General features: G+C 46.2%; 1 protein-coding gene across 1 annotated transcript in view; it reads right to left on the reverse strand.

Annotated features, from left to right (window-relative positions):
* Nucleotides 1-19241, reverse strand: part of Cdhr3 (cadherin related family member 3) — a 75124-nt gene that overhangs the window by 54727 nt on the left and 1156 nt on the right. The window contains exons 2-4 of the mRNA XM_035445883.1: nt 13293-13495; nt 9509-9674; nt 8109-8206 (exon numbers count right to left, since the gene is read on the reverse strand). Of these exons, the coding sequence (XP_035301774.1) occupies nt 8109-8206; nt 9509-9674; nt 13293-13495 (467 nt within the window). The remainder of the gene's footprint in view (nt 1-8108; nt 8207-9508; nt 9675-13292; nt 13496-19241) is intronic.

Here is a 19241-nt window from a genome sequence, read left to right on the forward strand (position 1 = left end):
GGTTACTTACAGGAATGTGGGTGAGGGGGTTACAGGAGCAGAAATGACTCAAAGACAGCTACATCACCAAGGCCCATTCCAGGGTAGAGGACAGCTCACAAAAGTTGGAACCTGGAGCACACTGCACACAGCCTGCAGGCAGCTCAACAGGTTGGAGGGTGTCCTTTCCAGGTGCCTTAGTTGGTCTAACCCTCTTCCAAGCAGTTCAGCTGGTTTCTGCTTCTTCTAAGCAGATGAGCTGGTCTCTAGTCTTTGCAGTTCAGGTTGTCTGTGTCTTCTCAGCAGTTCAGCTTCCTTCCATCTGAGAGGAACTCTCAGCTTCTATTGCTCACTCTGGCAGGGAGGGACCTAAAGAATCTGGTCAGCTTCAGGGACTTCCTGACACTATTTTGAGTTGTTTACCTTCCTGCTTAAGGAATTTTCAGCAGGAAGGAATGTTTTGATCACTGAGGAAACTATTACACAGCTGCCCGTAATCCCAGCATTCACAAGGTTGGGGCAGGACAACTAGGATTCTGGAGACCAATCTGGGCTACATAACAAGATCCTGTCTAAAAAGAGCTGTGGCTCAGTAATAGAATGTAAAAGGAGTTCTTAATTGGTCTAGACAATAAAAGGCCAGAGTCAGATATAGAGGGAAATGCTGAAAGATCAGAGAGAAGGAGCAAGCCACAGCACACCTTACCTCCTAAGCATCTCAGCAGAGAAGAGAGTGATTTCCTGTTTCTCCCTGCTTATATCCTGTTTCTGCCCAGCTACATCACTTCCTGTCTGTCTGTACAGACCTCCAGACCTCTATGGTTAGCTAGTGGCAAGCTCCATTCTCTGGCCCCCAGACAGGCTTTATTTGTGCAAGAAAGATATCACCACAATAGAACACTTGCGTCGAATGTATAGAGACATCAATTCAATTACTGAGATGGAGATGGTAAAGATAGGAAACCCTGGGAGCCAACAAGATGGCTCAGCACTGAGCAGACAATGGTACTTGGCACACAACGTGACAAAGAAGCCTGGTGATCTGGGTTTGATCCCCATAGTGGGAAGGAAGAACCAGTTCCTCAAAGTTGTCCCCTGACCTTCACACGCACACTCCCCACACACTAATGGTAAGTAAATAAATAATAAAGATGCTATCTATTCATGACCTTTATTGGTCCATTCAGGAGAGAGATTTCCTGGGTTGGCTAGGTTCCTCTCAGCTGCCAGCAAGAAGATATAAGTGAAGATGTTCTGTTGCTCTACTAGTAGTGAGCTTGCTGCTCGTTTAACTTATTCCTTTGTCTGCCTTGGTGAAGACAAAGCACACTTGCTAGAAGGGTCTGTGTCTGAGAACACCCTTTAATGGTGGGCTATACACTAGATCACTCTGCCTCCAGCTGCAAAATCTATTAGTATCGCCAGAGTCTCCACAGAGGCTCTGCTGAAGCCAACCAGCCATTGGCAATGAGAGGGCTGGAGCAAAGGTAGGAGTGTGGCCTCTCCACAAGCCTTCTTCACCCGGTGGAAAAAAACTGAGTGGGTACAAGAAGAAAGCCAGAGGCTTGGGTATTTCCAGGGACAGCATCTTTCCCTTTGTGCGCAGCCTCTGGATCCCAGTCACCTGATCCTCATCAGAGTACAGAAGGAACCTTGGATACACAAGTTTGTCAAGATAAAAGCTGAGCACCCCCAGCAGCCATCAGCCATGTTCATGTCACTACTGAGCACCTGAAATGTGATGACTGGTCTGATGGAGGTGAGCCTGGGAGTAAAGTATACCCATGTTTTAAGGTCATAAGAAAAGTGGGTGTGAAATATCTCATTTGCCATCTGATGGTGTGTTATATATATTGAATTGAGCTATAGTATAACTATTGTAACTTAGGGAGAAAGAACAGAGGAACAGGTCTATATAGAGGAATTGTCATGAGAGCATCCTTCACAACAGGAAAGACAGCTTTCAGCCATAGTGTACGTGTATGTGCGGGGAGTGGGGGTTGAAGGAAAGGAAGTCTCCCTTCAAGTTCCAAAGAATATTTTCCCTAGGAGAGACAACTACTGTGTTCAGCATGGCATGGTTCCTAAAGGAAAGAACCTCTAAATCCACATAACAAAGTGGTCTTTTTTGTTTGTTTGTTTTTTGTTTTGTTTTTCGAGACAGGGTTTCTCTGTGTAGCTTTGGAGCCTATCCTGGCACTAGCTGTGGAGACCAGGCTGGCCTTGAACTCACAGAGTTCCGCCTGCCTCTGCCTCCCGAGTGCTGGGATTAAAGGCATGTGCCACCAACGTCCGGCTAACAAAGTGGTCTTACCCACTTGTGGATTCCTAGAGAATGGCGGGAAGTTCCCCACTTGTCACAATCTACATTCCAGGAGGCAGGTACTAGTTTAGCCTTGGTCCTGGACAGCAGAGAGAATGTGAAAGCATTGGGCTGCATCACTGCAGGCTCTTGTCAGTTCTTTGTTCCAAGGGACAGACTGCAGGGGTATCTGGAGAGAGGCAGCTAGAGGGCCTGTGATCTAAGAGTGATTAATACTACCTGATGTATTTTTAATGTGGCCACTAAAACATTGAAAGCAACATATGTGGCATTTATCTCTGGTTACACAGGACAGTACAATAAAGAACAAGGATGGTCGAAACAACATACAAATTCATGCCTATCAGGACCCAATGAAAGAGTGAAAGTGGTGGCTTCTGACTGCATCCCCACTTTACGTGGTCTGTTACATGCTGTCACTTCTGGAAGGGACACTAGCCCTCTAGAGTATGTGACTCTGGCAGGCCGTTCTGCCCCATTTCATCTATGAAAAAAAACAAAAAAACAACCACTAGATTACATTCTTCAAGCTAGCTACCAAGGTCTATTCCCTTAATTGGCTACTTCTTCCTCCTGAGCATTACCACCAAAACACCTTTGGCTCACCTAATTACCATGCCCACTTAAAATTAAACACCTCGTCCTAATGCAGGGTTTCCCCCATTACCTTTATAAAGCACCATTTGCCTATGGGCCACATCTGTCTCCTCTCTATCCAAAGGCTGTCCTTTATTTCTCTGGGACAAACATCCTTGCTGCCTTTCCCTTATCCCCTTCTCCTTGTCTCTCTCGTCCCTATCTCCTCTTCTGCAAAGTCCTAGCCCATCTAACACATAACTCCCTTTTTCCTTCTCTTAAGAATGACACCTGCAAGTGTTAGACCCCAGAAAACTCAAGTATCCGGGGTCCCAGGCCACGTTCTCGGTCACCCCAATCACCAGGCGGATTCGAGAGCTTGATGCAAACTGCACGAGGCTTTATTGTAATTTAACGAGCTAACCCCATGTTAGCTCGGGTCTTTCACCCACCCGCCATGGCAGATGGCTAGAAAAGACAGTTTGAAGCCGCTGCGCACAGATCTTTATAGGGCAGCATAAGGGGAGTGTCTAGGGGTACACACAGGCTCAGGATTGGTGTGCCTCCAGGCTTGGAGGGCTTGCCCTGTGTTGATTGGTCAACTGGTTGTTATGGCCCATAGGCCCTCCCAGGGTGGTTGCTATGCTCTCTGCGTCATTGCTGTGCACTTGTCCGTAAAGCACACCCAGGGTTGTAAAGCATAGCGCCACCAGCTAACTTCTGATTGGTTCCTTGTCACAAGACAGGCATCTGACTTTCTAATGTCTGGGACAAGGTCACAGAAGCACATGTTCGGCTGTTATGGCTGCCGAAAGGGAAGCTGGTCCCTTCACAAGGTCATTTGCTGCTGTTTTCTTGCTGAGTCAGAAAGCAGCCATTTTAACTTTTCTTCCCCACTTGGTAAAGCATTTCTGTAAAAACAGGTGTTTGGGTGTGGTTTCTGCCTAATCTGGGGTCTGGGAGGAAGCCCCACTGTTTATTTCCTTAAACTGGATAAGGACTGGAATGTTTGTCAGTTTCCAGGGTCTGGGTTCAGTGTGTGCTCTAAATCTCTCTTGAATCTACCCTTCATTTTGCGAGGGAGGCGTATCTTATGGAGCCCATCGGCTAAGGTGACAGGCACAGTTCCAGGAAGCCCAGGTGGCCTTCAGTACATGCTTCAGAGCTTACTCAGTCTGTTCTCGCTCTGCTCAGGGGTTCTGAGCGCAGTACTACAAAGTCATCTGAAGTCTGCAGGATAACTCAGCATCTGCCTGCTGAGGACAGGAGTCCCCACTCTTTATGCAGCAGCCTTGTCTGTTCCCAGCATATGCCAAAGCATCAATCAAACACTAGCCACCCTGCACACTGCCCACCGCATCTAGATCCCTACAACCCCAAACTCTTGGGCACTCGAGCAGTCAGGACACCTGTGAGTGTTTGAAGCTCTCCTGAGGTTGCAATTTTGAGCCAAAGGTGAGAAACACAAACTTGGTCGGTGGAAAGTTAGCCGTATCCTTTCTGCTTAGTGTAGGAAACTGTGCTTCTCAGTGCCCCCATTGCCCAGTGTCAAGCATCCAAGGATGAAGGCCATGGAGAAGATGGTACTACCGAAACCATTTTTCCTTTTGTCCAGTCCCACATGTCATCAACTCCCTCTGTGGCAAGCCAGAGCACCTCTCTCCAGACAACGCCACAGCCCCTGCATGCCCTAGACTTACAATTCCCTCCAAACCACTTTGACACAGTGGCATATTTTAAAGGGAGATACCCTGTCATACTGGTTTCCTCTGGGCTGCCTCCCTTCCAAGTGACAACTGTTGCTGAGATTCGTTTCTGAAGGGAACCGTACTCTAGCTATGTGACATGGAGATGTATTAAAAATGGAGATACAAAGTAGAAATCTGACTTGGGAGGCAGAGGCAGAGGGATTGCAAGTTTGAGGCCAGGCTGGGCTATCAGACCCTGTCTGAAAACATGAAAATACCTATACAAAAACAGTCAGGTGTGGTGGCACACAACTTTAATCTGTGACTTTGAATTCCAGGACAGCCAGGACTATGTAGAGAAACCCTGTCTCAAAACACCAGGACAGCCAGGCTATGGAGAGAAATCATGTCTCAAAACACCAAACTTCCCATATAAACTAAATGTTGCTTTGAAAGCTGAAATTTCTTCCCCTGGACTCTGTGGCAGTTTGAATGAGAAATGCCCCCCCATAGTCTTGGGAATTTGAACTATTAGTGGTGATATTTGGGTAGGCTTAGGTGGTGTACATCACTGGAGGTGGGCTTTGCGAGCAAACAGCCTCACCTACTTCCAACTGGCTCTCTGCTTTGTGCTTTACAGTTTAAGATGTGTGCCACCAGGACTACAGGTGGTTGCCATGACTCCCAGCCACGATGGATCCTTATTACCCTCTGGAACCATAGCCAAAACAAGCTCTTTCTTCCTTACGTTTCCTTGGTCATAGTGTTTCATCACAGCAATGGAAGAGTATGTAATACAGACCACAGTGCATCTTTTACAAACTTTGCAGCCATTATTACACTGAGGGATGATCACTTGATGTATACACACATCACACTCAGAACACAATACCCCAAACATTGCATCTTAATTGCATCTTAGCAATTAAGAAAAATGAAGAAACAAGAAGGGCCCTCTACCCTTGTCCCTACTTTCTTTCCTAGGGTGGTACACCATAAGACCCTCGATCCAGGATCCTCTTGCTCTGTAAAATGAGGCTTCCAGGAACCAAATACACAGACCTCACTTAAGCACCCCTGGTTTTATTTGTTTTATTTTAGTTTGTTTTGTACAATTATAGTTTTACACAGTGTCTACTTTTTTTCATGGAACTGAGCATAAAAAAAACAACAACATAAAACCAATGGGCCAAGCTCTTGAAGTACAATCGAAGTGAGGGAGGAATGATAATATGAACAAAGGAATCAAGACCATATTGGGGAAACCCACAGAATCAGCTGATCTGAGAAAGTGAGAGATCAGTGACTCAGGTCTGACAAATAGGGAACCTCCATAAGACCTAACTAGACTCCCTTAATATAGGTGACAACAGTGTGAGAGGGACAATATATGAGGCCACCGGCAGTGGGTCCAAGATCTAATACTAATGCACAAACTGACTTAGTGGAACCCATTCTATATGAAGAGATACCTTGCCCAGCCTAGACACAGGGTGTGGGGTGGGGAGGTGCCTTGGTCCTGCCTCAACAGGATGATGGAACAGACTTAGGTAGACTTCCCAGGGGAGGCCTTACCCTCTCCCTGGAGCAGATGGGAGGAGGGGGGAGCAGCAGGAGAGGGGGCAGGGGGAACTGGAAATGTAAAAGTTAATAAATTTTAAAAATATTTTAAAAATCACATAGTCTGAGACTGTGGGTAAGATCACTTGATATACAAACATGAGTTTAGGTTCTGGCATGCATCAAAAAACAAACAAAAAAAAAACAGTTGAGATTGAACATGTTTATAAGGCTAACACTGTGGGGAATCAGACACAGGAACAATAGTGGGACTTACTGGCCTCTGCCTAGCTCCAAATTCAGGACACTCAAGCTCTTCCTCTGGCCTTCTCCAACACACACACACACACACACACACACACACACACACACACACACACACACACACACACACACACACACACACACACATACCTCCTATCCTCCACTGTGGTAATATTTTCTGTTATCTACCTTCCATGATGAGTATGGTTTCAGTCAATACTCACTTAAAACACTTACCGTTTGTTGAATAACAGTTTCCTCAGAGACTGAAATATTTATCCTGTAGGCAAGCTCCTTAAGCAGAAAGGTAAACAACTCAAAGCATCTTCAGGAAGTCCCTGAAACTGACCACTTGGGCTTTCTCTGCCAGAATAAACAATAAGGCTTCAAAGGATTCTATGGGACCTGACCAGCTTTCTGGAAGAAGATTAGACCAACTGAGGCACCTGGAAAGGACACCCTCCAACCTGTTGAGCTGCCTGCAGGCTGTGCAGTGTGCTCCAGGTTCCCAACTTTTGTGAGCTGTCCCCTACACTGGAATGGGCCTTGGTGATGTAGCTGTCTTTGAGTAATTTCTGCTTCTGCAATCCCTCACCCACATTCCTCACCCAAACAATTCCTTGGTTCACCAAGTTGGACTTTTGGTGGTATCCATGCTTTTGTCTGTGTGGGTTCCCTATCTGGGGTGAGTAGATGTGTGTGCAGCATCTCCCTGGGAAAAAAATTTGTCACAGCATTGTTCTTTTCAGTAGGGTGGACACCCACCCACTCCAAGATCTCTTCTTCAGGCAAATGTTGACACAAATGAACCTTGGACAAATGAATGAGAGATGCCTGCAACAACCTTCCAGCAGCTACTTCAGACCTGTGGTGACCTATATTGGTCCTGGAGATTATCCTATGGACCATTTTGTCCTTTTAGAAGCTGTGCATGAAAGAAGCAGGCCCCAGATATTGCTGACAGCCTGACTGCCCCATTTCAGAGTACTCTTCACCAGAGAGTGGGGTTGGCAGCTGGGCACCCTGTACCCTTGGTAAACCTTCATGTTTTCCTCAAGGCTGGTCCTGGCAGCTGCAGGGAAAGTTCAGCCTCAGCAAAGCAAAGAAAGGCACCCCTCCCAGGAATAGCTTCACCTGGGGGTACTGGGTCTAAAAGTCCCTGCTCCAAGAAGAAATGTGATTTCAAATGGGTGCCAGGAGACATCAGCCTTCTCAGCCTGGATGGTGAGGCAAATCTCTGGGACCCAGCCATTGTCTGCATCAAAAATCTCTGAGACTTATCTTCCCCTAAAAAAGAAAAACATCTTTGCTGCAAGCTTGCCTGTCTCTTAGGAATGATGGCAATGCCTGGTTTGGGGGTGTACCTTTTGTGCTCATGTTCAAAATAACATGTTGTCTTTGCATCAGCTTGAAAGCGAATGCTGCCAGCCAGATCTGGCCTGGGTGGGTGGCTTCACATGCAGCCTCTCCAGTGAGCTAACCCTGCCTATGCTAAGTACTCTCCTGCTTTTGCTGTCACTCAGAAAGCACAGGAGCTCAACAAGTTTAAGAGTTTGTCCAAGATCACAAAATGCCATGCACCCAGAGCCCTGGCCAGGTCTTGGAAGTGACAGTACCTCCCCCTGCTGTCCCTGCTACCCACCTGGTAGTCTTGGCCATCAAGCTTGGCTGTACACACCCCAAAGCTGGTATGTACAGCAGCAGCCTAGGATACTTACACTGAGGGGTATGTTCTGACTTGTGTCTTCTGGGTCAAAGGCCTCCACCTGGTAAATGAATCCAGGATTTGTTCTTTCTATTACATAGAGGTTTAAACCTGTTCCGAGTCAAAGGGGAATAGAATGTCTCATTAGACACTAGGCCATCCAGACCCTGCATATAAAGGGGACCAACTAGTCAGGCTAGCATCATGAAAATGAGAGAGCAGCCATGGTAAGACCAAGGGATGGATATCACTGTGATGCTAGGTATCATGTTTTCAGTCACCTCCTCTACTGGGAGGTGACTCAGAGTGCCATTAGCTGGAAAGAGGATGAGAGGGAAGTTGGGAGCCTCCCTAGTGGCCACATTCAGTTCCATCTTCTTATGTTGAAGTGACCCTGTGAAACACACATGGACTCCCAACAGAAGGGGTGGGAGTAAGGACACTAGAGAAGGGTGACGGTGGGATGGGGTGAGGTGAGAGTAAAGAGTTTGGTTTGAGAGACTTGCTAAGTTTGAGAAACCTTTTAGATGTTCAAGAGACATTGGGTAAAACAGATGGATGTCTGAGTTGCAAGTTCAGAGAGAGCCCAAGAGGAACAATGGATGTGGGGTTCTCATTGCACAGAGTATACATAACCAGGAGCTTGGCAAGATTTGATGGGAAACGGCCCTAAGTTGTATCTTCTTTATCGTTATTAGTGTTTCTAAAGTATTTATTATCAGTGTGTGAATGCACATGGGCACACGTGTGCATGATGTGTGTGGGTGTGCATGTCACAATGTGTGTGTGAAGATTGAGAACAACCTTGTGTGTCAGCTCTCTTCCTTCCACTCTGATGCATGCGCTGGGTATTGGACTTAGGTTGCCAGGCGTGCATGGAAAGAGGTGTTATCTTTCACCTGCTGAGCCGTCCCAGCACCCCTTATTTTTATTTTCTGTGATGTTGAGGATTGAACCCATGGCATTGTGCAAGTGGTGCAAACATTCCCCCACCAAGCTACATCCCCAGATTTCCATTTCCTTAGATTGTCCCCACTGTCTCCCAAGCAGGCCCAGGGCATATTGTGCCTACTGAGTCCACGAGGGAGAACAAGACAGCTGGACAATGGCTATAGAATAAGGTGACAAACCTATGATGGGCTGAGCCCAGGTCCCTCTAAAATGTTCCATTTTTGAGGTCCCTGCATTCATTATTCTTCCTAGGACTGAAAGGGACAGAAAGAAGAAAAGTTGCAAGACTCTAAAGTTGCTGGGTGTCATGACTTGGCAAGCCAAGGAAAACATTGTATTCTCCCCTGTTCAGTAAGCAGGTGCCTTTTCTGAGGAAGCAGTTGCTTGTTCATTTACTTTTTCTGTTTGTCTCTGTCTCTCAGGGTCCTCTCTGATGCCATTGTCTGGGTAGGTATGTCTCACCTTGTGCCAAGTTGCCTTGAAACTGAGGTGGCTCATTCACATCTGTCACCTGAACAGTCAGGACTTGCAAGTCTGTGACATGGACATCATCCTTAACATAAATCTGCAAATCAAATATTTTTGGTCCTGTTTCAAAATCCAGTTGTTCCTTCCCAGTGGTGACAACCTAAAACGAAATCCAAGAGTCTCAACATGCACATGGACGGCTTTTTATACAAGTGCTTCCCAAGGCTCCTGCCCTTCTTCTCACTGTCAGAGACAGCTGCTCTTCTGCCTTAGTCCTCCCATCATAAGACCCACCCCCGACCCTTCTCAAAGGGCACTCCTGTGGGTGATGCTACTTTTCATAGGAAAGAGAACTGTTCTGGAGACATTCTGGGGTGATTAACTGGAGATGGAAAGCCTCAGAATTTTAAAACCTACCACACTTAGCACTAGACCCCCAGTCAGACCCCTTAGGTACCCTGGACACAACTTCTACAAGTCCAGGGACATTGCTGTCATTTAACTATCCCCTAAAATGCTTGTGTTGAGATGGAATGACGAGTGTTACATCACTGACTGGTGTGAGCTTGGCTGATGTGAGCTAACCAGTAAGAGGTGGTGGGTACTGATTAGGCCAATCTACTGAGTCAATCAATGCTTTATCTCGAGAGTGAGCTGTTGCAGAGCCAAGCCTGCTTTCCAGGCTTTCCTTGTTTAACCAACTCACTCTCTTCCTTGTCCCTTCACCACAGTATGCTGGCCATGCTCTTCTGTAACTAGAGGGCCCTGGCCAGATTCAGCACCTTGACTTTGGACTCCCAGCCTCCAGAATAGGAAAAGCCACTTTCTTTTGTTTCTAAGTTACTCAGTCTGTGCCATGCTTTTACAGGAGTAGACAGCAGAGTGAGCAAACATCCAAGATTAATCTCATTCTCTCTCCTGTCTTCTCCTCTCTATCTCTCATCACCTCTCCATCTCTCCATCTCTGTCCTTTCTTTTGCATTAATGGGGACTGAATCCAGAACCTTCCACATACTAGACTAGTATTCTACTACTGCTATAACCCTAGCTGAAGGAGTACATTTCTTCTAGAACTTTGGCTAATATGGGACACTCAGCATCCAGTGATGACAGCTCTTAGCTCTGGTCAATTCCTCTGCTGAACTTGTGTGTGGCTCCAGGGGAGTTGCTTTCCTTTCTGCTTTTGTTCCCATGTGATTATAACTCAGGGATCCATCCCAGTGCTAGTTGAGCCGCTGACCCTTTGTAGCAGAGGTGGGGATCAGGAGAGGGAAGTGTTTGCTGCAAGCTATCTCTGTTTAGAGAGGTTGCATGGAGGAGGTGGAGGGTACCAGGGTTAACCTTGCAAGATCTAGACTGGTTACAAGAAGAGATGGTAGCCACAGGCATGAATGTGCACAGTGGAGGAAGATGGGATGGGTCAGGGTGGAGAGAGAAGAGGTGGTCTGGTATCTTCAGAGAACCTGTGTTTAAGCCTCACAGCCACTTATCTAGAGCTGGGAATCTATTCTGTCTACAGATGGTGAGGTAGGATAGCACACCACAAGCAGAGACTTGGAGCCAAACTGAATGACTTCAAAGCTCACTTTCCCCTTATGTAGCCTCAGTTTCCCCATTTGTAACATGAGGATAAAAATAACACCTGCTTGCCAAAGGTCATTGTGAGGCTTGAGTGAGCTGACTCAAGGGCTGTGCTCAGCACCGTCTGACATTAAGAACCCTGGGCAAAGGCTGACTTCATCCCCGGGCAATGGAAGCTGGTTGGGGAGTACACGTCCACAGTAGACAGTCCAGTGCCTCCCCATTTATACACCAGCCTCCTGCTCAGGCAGGAACCACCTCTGCACCCTGTTAGACAGATCCTTCCCTTCCACATCACCTATTGCTGGTTCCTTCTTCTTGGGAACTAGCTGGGGGCAGTCTACCGGAAGCAAGTGGACTTCTCACAAGTGTCCAAAGTTGACATCTTAGAACCAAAAGAATCATGTGGCTACCAATACAAATGGAAAAACTGTCTGGTCTCACCAGTGTTTGCAAATGTTTATGGATCTGCCTCTTGCCAAGCCATTTTTGGTATTTTGTCATGACAACTACAGGATGGCAAACATCGCTCCACATCACATGCAGGGACTGAATCAGAGAAGGGCAGGGACTCTCCCGAAGTATTGGGTAAGTGTAAGGGGCTTCAGGTTGGCTGTAGAATTCTGGAGGTAAGACGGTAAGTTTGGCTTTTCATATGTGGGCTTCAGCATCATCCTGAACAAAGCTGAGCAAAGATTTATGCCCATAGCGTTCAGAGCTGTTAACCAGAAAAGAGAGGAGTCAGACTAAGCCGTGGTTGAGAAAGGCACTGGCCCCACAGAACCTTGGCGAGCTCCTGGGCTGCTGCTGGGCCCTGCCTGAATGCTATCCTTAGAGACATTCCTGCAGGTAGAGATCCCTGGGCCATGACTAGCCCTGTAGGGATGGGGAGACCCCTGGGCCATGACTAGTCCTGTAGGGATGGGGAGACCTCTGATTGTCAGTACTGGGTTCTACTTGTGAATTAAAGCTCAATAAATAAGTTTCTTGTTGTTATTTTTTTACGATAGCTCCAGAGCTAAGTATCCTGGTTTGCAGTCACAGCTCAGCTACACATAGGTTCTGCAAGCTAGAACAAACTACACAGTCTCTCTGTGCTTCATTTTTTGTTTGTTTTGTTTTGTTTTGTTTGTTTTTTCTTTTTTCTCATCTGAGGGTAGGGTGATGTTAAAACTACAACCACAGTGCCTTTTGGATTTCAAGAGCAGGAGTATGAGAATCCTTTTCAGTGGTGTCTAGAACATAGGATGTACTCTGTAACTATGAGCAGCTGGCAGGGCTTAAGGGAACAGACTGGCAGCAGCTGCCAAAGGCAGGCCAGATGTCAAGAGTAGATAGGCAGTGCAGCTGAGTCCTGGAGCCAGCATCTGGTTCCTGGGAATTTCTATGAGATGAGAGGTGAAGATTGGCTGAATCCACCCCTGAGCACAGAGATGCTGGGCCCTGCCTCTGGGCATGGGTTCTACAGGCCAGCTGCAGGCCCCTGATCTTCCTGATTCTTGGAAGCTGCCCTGCTGATGCAAAGGATGAACTACATTTAAGAACACCGTATGGATCTCATGGAAGCAATGAAGTCTGGACCAGACAGACAGACAGACCAGAGTGTCCCACAAAGATACCAGCCTGCCAGACCTGTTGAGTAAGGTGACTGAGGGAGACAATGCTCAAAGGCCAGCAAGTCCAGACCCTGGATCCTAAAGATGTCCTCATGTCGGCTTTCCCTATGGGGAAGTGACAACTTCAGGAAAGACACAAATGACAAACTAGACACAGAGAAACCATGGCAAAACACACAAGTGTGAATGTTGCTCCGAGGTGGTCTGCTTACAGATGGGTGTGTGTCTTTTATGTTAAGTAGATTGCTCTTTCAGATTGTTCCCAAAAAAAAAAAAAAAAAAAAAACAAAGTCACAGCAGAGTAGACTCCCTAGATTCAAGGTCACCAGGATCTGAAATGTCAAGACTCACCTAGTCTCCAAAGAACAGGGTAAGCCAGTACACACTATCACCCAGTAAGTAACATGTGAGGTCAGAGAGTTCAAAGAGACTGTAGAAATAGAGAAGGAAAGACCAAAGACTGTCAGGGCATCTAGCACAGGAGGACTGGAGTCCCTTGGTGGAAGGGAAACTCAAGCAGTAGTGGAGAAACAGATTTCTGGAATCCTGGGCATATCTTTTCTGCAGACATGGGGTCTTACCTCAAATTCAGTTCCTGATAGTCTGTTCACCCTGAAGGCTTCAGTGAAGGGACTTGGGTTGACTACCAGGGGAAATCCTGGCATCAGAGGTGACAATGATACTGAAAAATTTACAGAAAATGCATGCACAGAAGTTGCAGGTGGACTGTTCTCTGCCACATGGCTAGTGGCAGGAAGGTGTATCAGGCATAGTGCTTCTCCTCCTAAAGATTTAAACAGAGACAAGATGATGTAAACACAAAGCTGCTGGCTGGAAAAAGGTTTCCTTGCTTGGTCTGTTACTTCTTTTCATGACAACAAAAGGGATTGGTTATTTCCCAAGACTGAATGCTTTCTAAGCACTGGAAGTGAAAATGTGAGGTCTTCTGGGATCCAAGGAAACAGCCAGACCAAACAGCCATGAAATCTACTGTCGCTAGGGAACAAAAGCTCTGGTCCTCCCTCCTCCCTCCTGTTAAGCACCAGGAAAGGAACCACTTAAAGGCCTTAGTGTGGTAATAATGTCCTCTTTCTTGCAGGCCTTAGCATGGTAATGACAGCCTCTCTCTTGCAGGCCTTAGTGTGGTAATGACATCCTCTCTCTTGCAGGGAGTTAATTTTCCTTCCTAAGGCTATGTTGGGTTCATGAGATCATCTGAGAATTGTGTGTGTATGACTAGAGAACTCCAGAATTGTGGGGATTTCTCCTCAGCTGTTAGCAATGTCAAAATCAATGAATGGTCTATTGTTGAGGCTGTTCCAGGGTATCCTGTGGAGGAGCAGTCAGTACTTGTTTGATTAAAACCAGTTTCACAGAGGGGAAAGTGATCCAGTAGGGAGGGCACATGCATTGCTTTGGGCTTCACTAGAGACAGGGAAATTTATCATTTAAGAGAGCCTTGCTTCTCGAAGGAAAGACTGGGGGCCATTCTAAGGTCCCCACGATATTGTGCCAGACTTGGCCACTGCAGAGGCCATATCCTCTCATGTTTTCATAATGTTGATAACTATAGTGGGCTGGGGATATGTGGTGGTTTGACTAAGAATGGTCCCCACAGACTGGTGTTTAAACACTTGACCATAGGGAGTGGCACTATTAGGAGGTGTGGCCTTGTTGGAGTAGCTGTGGCCCTATGGGAGGGCATGTGTCACTGTGGAGGTGAGCTTAGAGGCCTCATATATGCTCAAGCTAGGCCTAGTGTGGCAGTCTACTTCATGTAAGAGATGCCCTGCCCTTCTGGTGACCTCTTCTCGGGACAAGGTCATGTGTCAGGATCATGCAAAGGAAGCAAAAAGCTTGGAAGCATTCACAGGAGATACTGACAATAAAGGTAACATTGCTAGAATCTCAGTGCCCCATTGTCCAGATAGTCTGCCAACAAAGAGGCAAGCATGGTGATTATAATCATCAAGTGGCTAGGGTCTGCATGCTAGGGTGGTGCATTAGTCAGATGCAATTCTCCGAGCATTAACCCCTTCATTCCACAGTTGAGATTGATGGATGTTGAAAGACACCAGCTGAAAATGACGTGCCCAGAGGTGACCAGCCAAGTTGTAGCAAGGAAAAGGTCAGAGGCTTAAGGCCAACTCTTCTTCCCAAGACACTGTATTTCCATCCTAAGGCTGGTCTTCCAGAAGGTTCCTTTGGAGTCTGGTGAGCAGGCAAGAGGCTTTAATGGAATTGGACTTACACATGTGTCTTAATTAAGAATCAAATTAGAATTGCTGGCATCTAACACAGGGACAAAGAAGAGGCATGTGGAAATGGATTAGCAGACACAGAGCTGCTGCAACATCTTGATGCCTGAAATTCTTGTTTTCCCATGAACTGCAGCCTTTCTAGGAGTGGGTGCCTGGGGCCTCCTCCCAAGATCCAGTGTTAAGATGGCTAAAGTCTTCCTAACTTCAGTCACTGCAGAAAGCTGACCACCCTGGGCCCCACAACACTAACTGATGAGGCACAACTTGTTTCTTTAAACTAAACTCTGCTTTTGAAACACAAAACAGCCCTCATCAGAAACTGTATCAGCAAATATTTCCTCAGTGACCAGTAAAATGGCTCAGTGGGTAAAGATGCCTGCCAGGCAGACCTGATACCCTGAGCTCAATCCCTGGCACTCATATAGAGGTGGAAGGTGAGAACTGACATGTGAAGGTCAGAGGACAGCTGAGTGGAGTTAGTTCTCTAAGTCCATGTGAATGCTCTGCTGGCACCTACATGTAGTAATAATAAATACACAATCAACTAGTCCTTCTCCATTAATCAGAGCGTATGGAGGAAAATGGAGCTGTGGAGCAGAGATCTGAAACAGGACCTGGACCCTGATCTTCTGTGGGACTCCAGTGTCAACTCTCTTGTGGTATGGAGCTACCCAAATGGCCGCTAATCAGGGTTCTCTTGCTCAAGGATACCCATGGGAGCCTAATGACAAAATCCACAAATGTACAGTTTGTTTCAGGGGGGAAAGTATTGTAGAGCAAAACCACAGAGAGACTCATCAGCTGAAGACTCTATCTTAACAAGAGGCCCAGAGCCAGGGCCAAGCTCCTGTTGTCACTTTCCCCTAAGGGCTTTGGAATGATGCACTTTCTTGAATTACAAACCACTAATGCATGCACAAATACTATCTTGGCCCATTTTGGGATGCAGTAATAGAATATCACCAACCAGGCAATTTGTAAACTATGTGTTTCTGTGGCTTATTCTCATGCATGCTGGGAGGTCCTAACTGAGGGTTTGTACATGGTGAGGGCCTTCTGGCTGCTCCCATAATATGATCTCTTAAAATTAGAAAAGTTCTAGCTTGCTGTTTGTTTGAGATAGGATCTCATTTTGCATCTCAGGCTGTGCTGGAACTCACTATGTATCCCAGGCTGACCTCAAGCTCATGACAATTCTCCAATAGGACAGGGAAGAAAAGAAATGGCCCTCAGAAATTGATTCTGATCATCATATTAGCTGGCATTGAGAAAGGAATGTGTTGGTCTGGGAGCCTTGCTCTACCAATGCCCTGAGAAGAGCTGGTTTCTTTTAGACCCTTCCTATAATGGCACAGAGGCAGACAATGGGGGAAGGAGAGATGCAAGAAAAGCTCTTTAGAGAAATCTCTCTGAAAGTCATGTACACCACAGAAAGACTTTCTGGAAGCTGACTCTCTTCTGGAGTTTTCAAACCATAAGGATGAGAGCATTAGGAAGTGGCTATATGGTTGGAGAGATGGCTCAGCTGGTAAAGCATCCACAAGCCTGCTGTCCTGAGTTCTAGGACCACATGAGGGTGGGAGGAGAGAGCTGACTACACAGAGCTCCTCTGGCCTTCACCTGCACGTTGTGTCTCACGCCCCCAATACCACACAGAGAATAGTAATTAATAAGTAATTATTTTTTAGGATGGGTGGTGGTAGCACATGCCTTTAACTCCAGTCCTCCATAGGCAGAGGCAGGAAGACCTCTGTGAGTTCAAGGCTAGTCTGATCTCCAGGGCAAGTCCCAGGATAGCCAGGAATACACAGAAAAAAAAAACTTGTCTCAAAATACCAAAATAATAATAATAATAATAATAATAATAATAATAATAATAAAAGCAGTTATGGGGAGGTGGCTCAGTAGCTAAAAGCACTGATGGTTCTTCCAGAGGACCCAAGTTTGATTCCTAGCACCCATATGATAGGTAACAATCATCTGTAACTCCAGTTCCAGGGCATCTGACATCTGGCCTCTGTGGGCACTGCATACACATACATGCAAGCAAAACACATACACACACACACACACACACACACACACAGAGTCAAAAAATTTATTTTGGTTTTTCTAGACACAGTTTCTCTGTGTAGCTTTGTCGACCAGGCCGGCCTCGAACTCATAAAGATCCTCCTCAATGCTGGGATTAAACACATGTGCCACCACTGCCTGGCTTCAAAAAAATTTTTAAGTGACGATTATACCTAGTTCACAAGAGGAATGAAATACCAAATCTCAGGCCTTTTTAGATTTTCTGACAGTGTCTAGCAGAGGTTCCAGCCCAGGAACAGGGAACTTCCTCAACACATCTGTAATTGCCCCCACCTGGTGCTCATGAGAAAACCCAGGTCCAAGGGCCTGGAGCTGTTTCATGTTCATATCAGACTTCTAGACTCGAAGGAAGTCTTTCACTCCCTGGATCTCCTAGCATGCTTCATCTCCTCGGGGTAACACAAAAAAGCTAGTTTCCTGGAGGCTTCCTAAAAGTGTAGGCAGCTTCCATATACCTCAGGTTTGGATACCCTGGGTCCTCTGATGGGTCCATTTTCTGACTAGTGAAGAACATGTGGTTCTTTGGTGCTTATGGAGTGCAAAGACTTTGGTCTCAACTTATTCCCATGGACACAGTCAAGAGTTTGTCTCATTTCTATTCTCTGGGGATTTCCTTTGTACATCATTGTCAGAATGGCACATGATTGTTCCCCAAATACAAAATTTCATTTCCCCCATCTTGGAGATGGGGATGACAGAAGCTGAGTCAAATACAGATATGAAGTAGGCAGAAGACCTGATGCTCTACATTAGGGGAAGGTTCACCAGTAAATGTGAAAGACACAGACACATGTGCCCCAGACTCTGAAAGACTACGATCTACTCAATTAAATACATATTGGATGCCAACCTGATTATGGCAGCTCACAGAGCACTAAGAAATGTATAAAGCCTGACATGGATGGGCTGATACTGGAGTGGCAGAGATAAGACACATTCTTTAGAGGTGACTTTCGGAGCTCATGTCAGCTTGTTGAGCATGTGGGCATTGTGCTGAGCTGTTGGCATAGAAAGAAAACACATAGAGGCAAGGGCTGTTCCAGGGCACACTGGGAAGAGGGTCTTTGATGAGCCAGAGCAGGCCAGAGGGATCTAGGGGATGACGAGACCTGATGTGGTCCTTGAAGGAACTAAGGATGTGAGAAATGAAAGAGGAGGCTGTTTTGCTTTCTTCGAGGCTGTGTCCATATTCCTAGCTGCTATGTTCTGAAGGCAGGTACACACTGTGCCCACACACCTAGAATCTTTCAGCCCTCTACAGTTCTAGAGTGACCATTATGATCAGGTTCTCAGACTCGCAAAAGATGAGCAATAAACAGACCACATCATCAAAAGCTAGGGCTTGACCATGGTGGGAAATGAGTTGTTTGGTGTGTGGTGTTTTAGGCCAGAAGTGATTTATCTAGGAAATCCCAAGTACCCCAAGTACTTGCAAACATGTACCACTTGTTTCTTCCACACATCTGATCATAGCATTCCAAATTTAAGTGTTTGAGAAGAAAGCTACTGTCCCCCATGTAACCTCACTCCCCCTACAGACAATAAATGTCACCTTTCAACTCAAACTAGCTTGAAACTCATATTTCTGGGGAACCTTTAGATGTTTGCCTCAAGCAAGCTTACAGACCGTTCATGGCCTACTATCTCTGTAGATCTGCTTTCTACAGGCTAAAGCTGTAGGCGAGGCAGCTCAATATGAGGAAGCCAAGTTATTTTTTTATTAACAGATCAAAAAAGAAAATCAAATGTTCATTCTTATGGATCTTGAAAAAGCATTTTGATTTAAAAATCCATTTTGATTTAGAACTAATAATCCAGATAAAACCATCTTCTAATGCAGAAAACATTTTTTTTTTTGAGGCAGGGTTTCTCGTGTAGCTTTGGAGCCTATCCTAGCACTCTCTCTGGAGGCCAGGCTGGCCTCAAACTCACAGAGATCCGCCTGCCTCTGCCTCCCGAGTGCTGGGATTAAAGGTGTGCACCACCAACACCCGGCCATAAAACATTTTTGTCTTACACCAAAAGCTAGCATCCTGCCTTGGGGTACAAAAACAGGAACATACACTTTTCTCATTAGTTATAAATGGTCAGGAAGGACAGGCTGGCACACAGGACAGTCAGAGCAGACGACTGTCAATGTCCACTCTCTTCAATCCTGCAAAGTGCATTCAAATT

This window comes from Cricetulus griseus, chromosome 5, assembly GCF_003668045.3.
Source record: "Cricetulus griseus strain 17A/GY chromosome 5, alternate assembly CriGri-PICRH-1.0, whole genome shotgun sequence".
In the NCBI taxonomy this organism is placed as follows: Eukaryota; Metazoa; Chordata; class Mammalia; order Rodentia; family Cricetidae; genus Cricetulus; species Cricetulus griseus.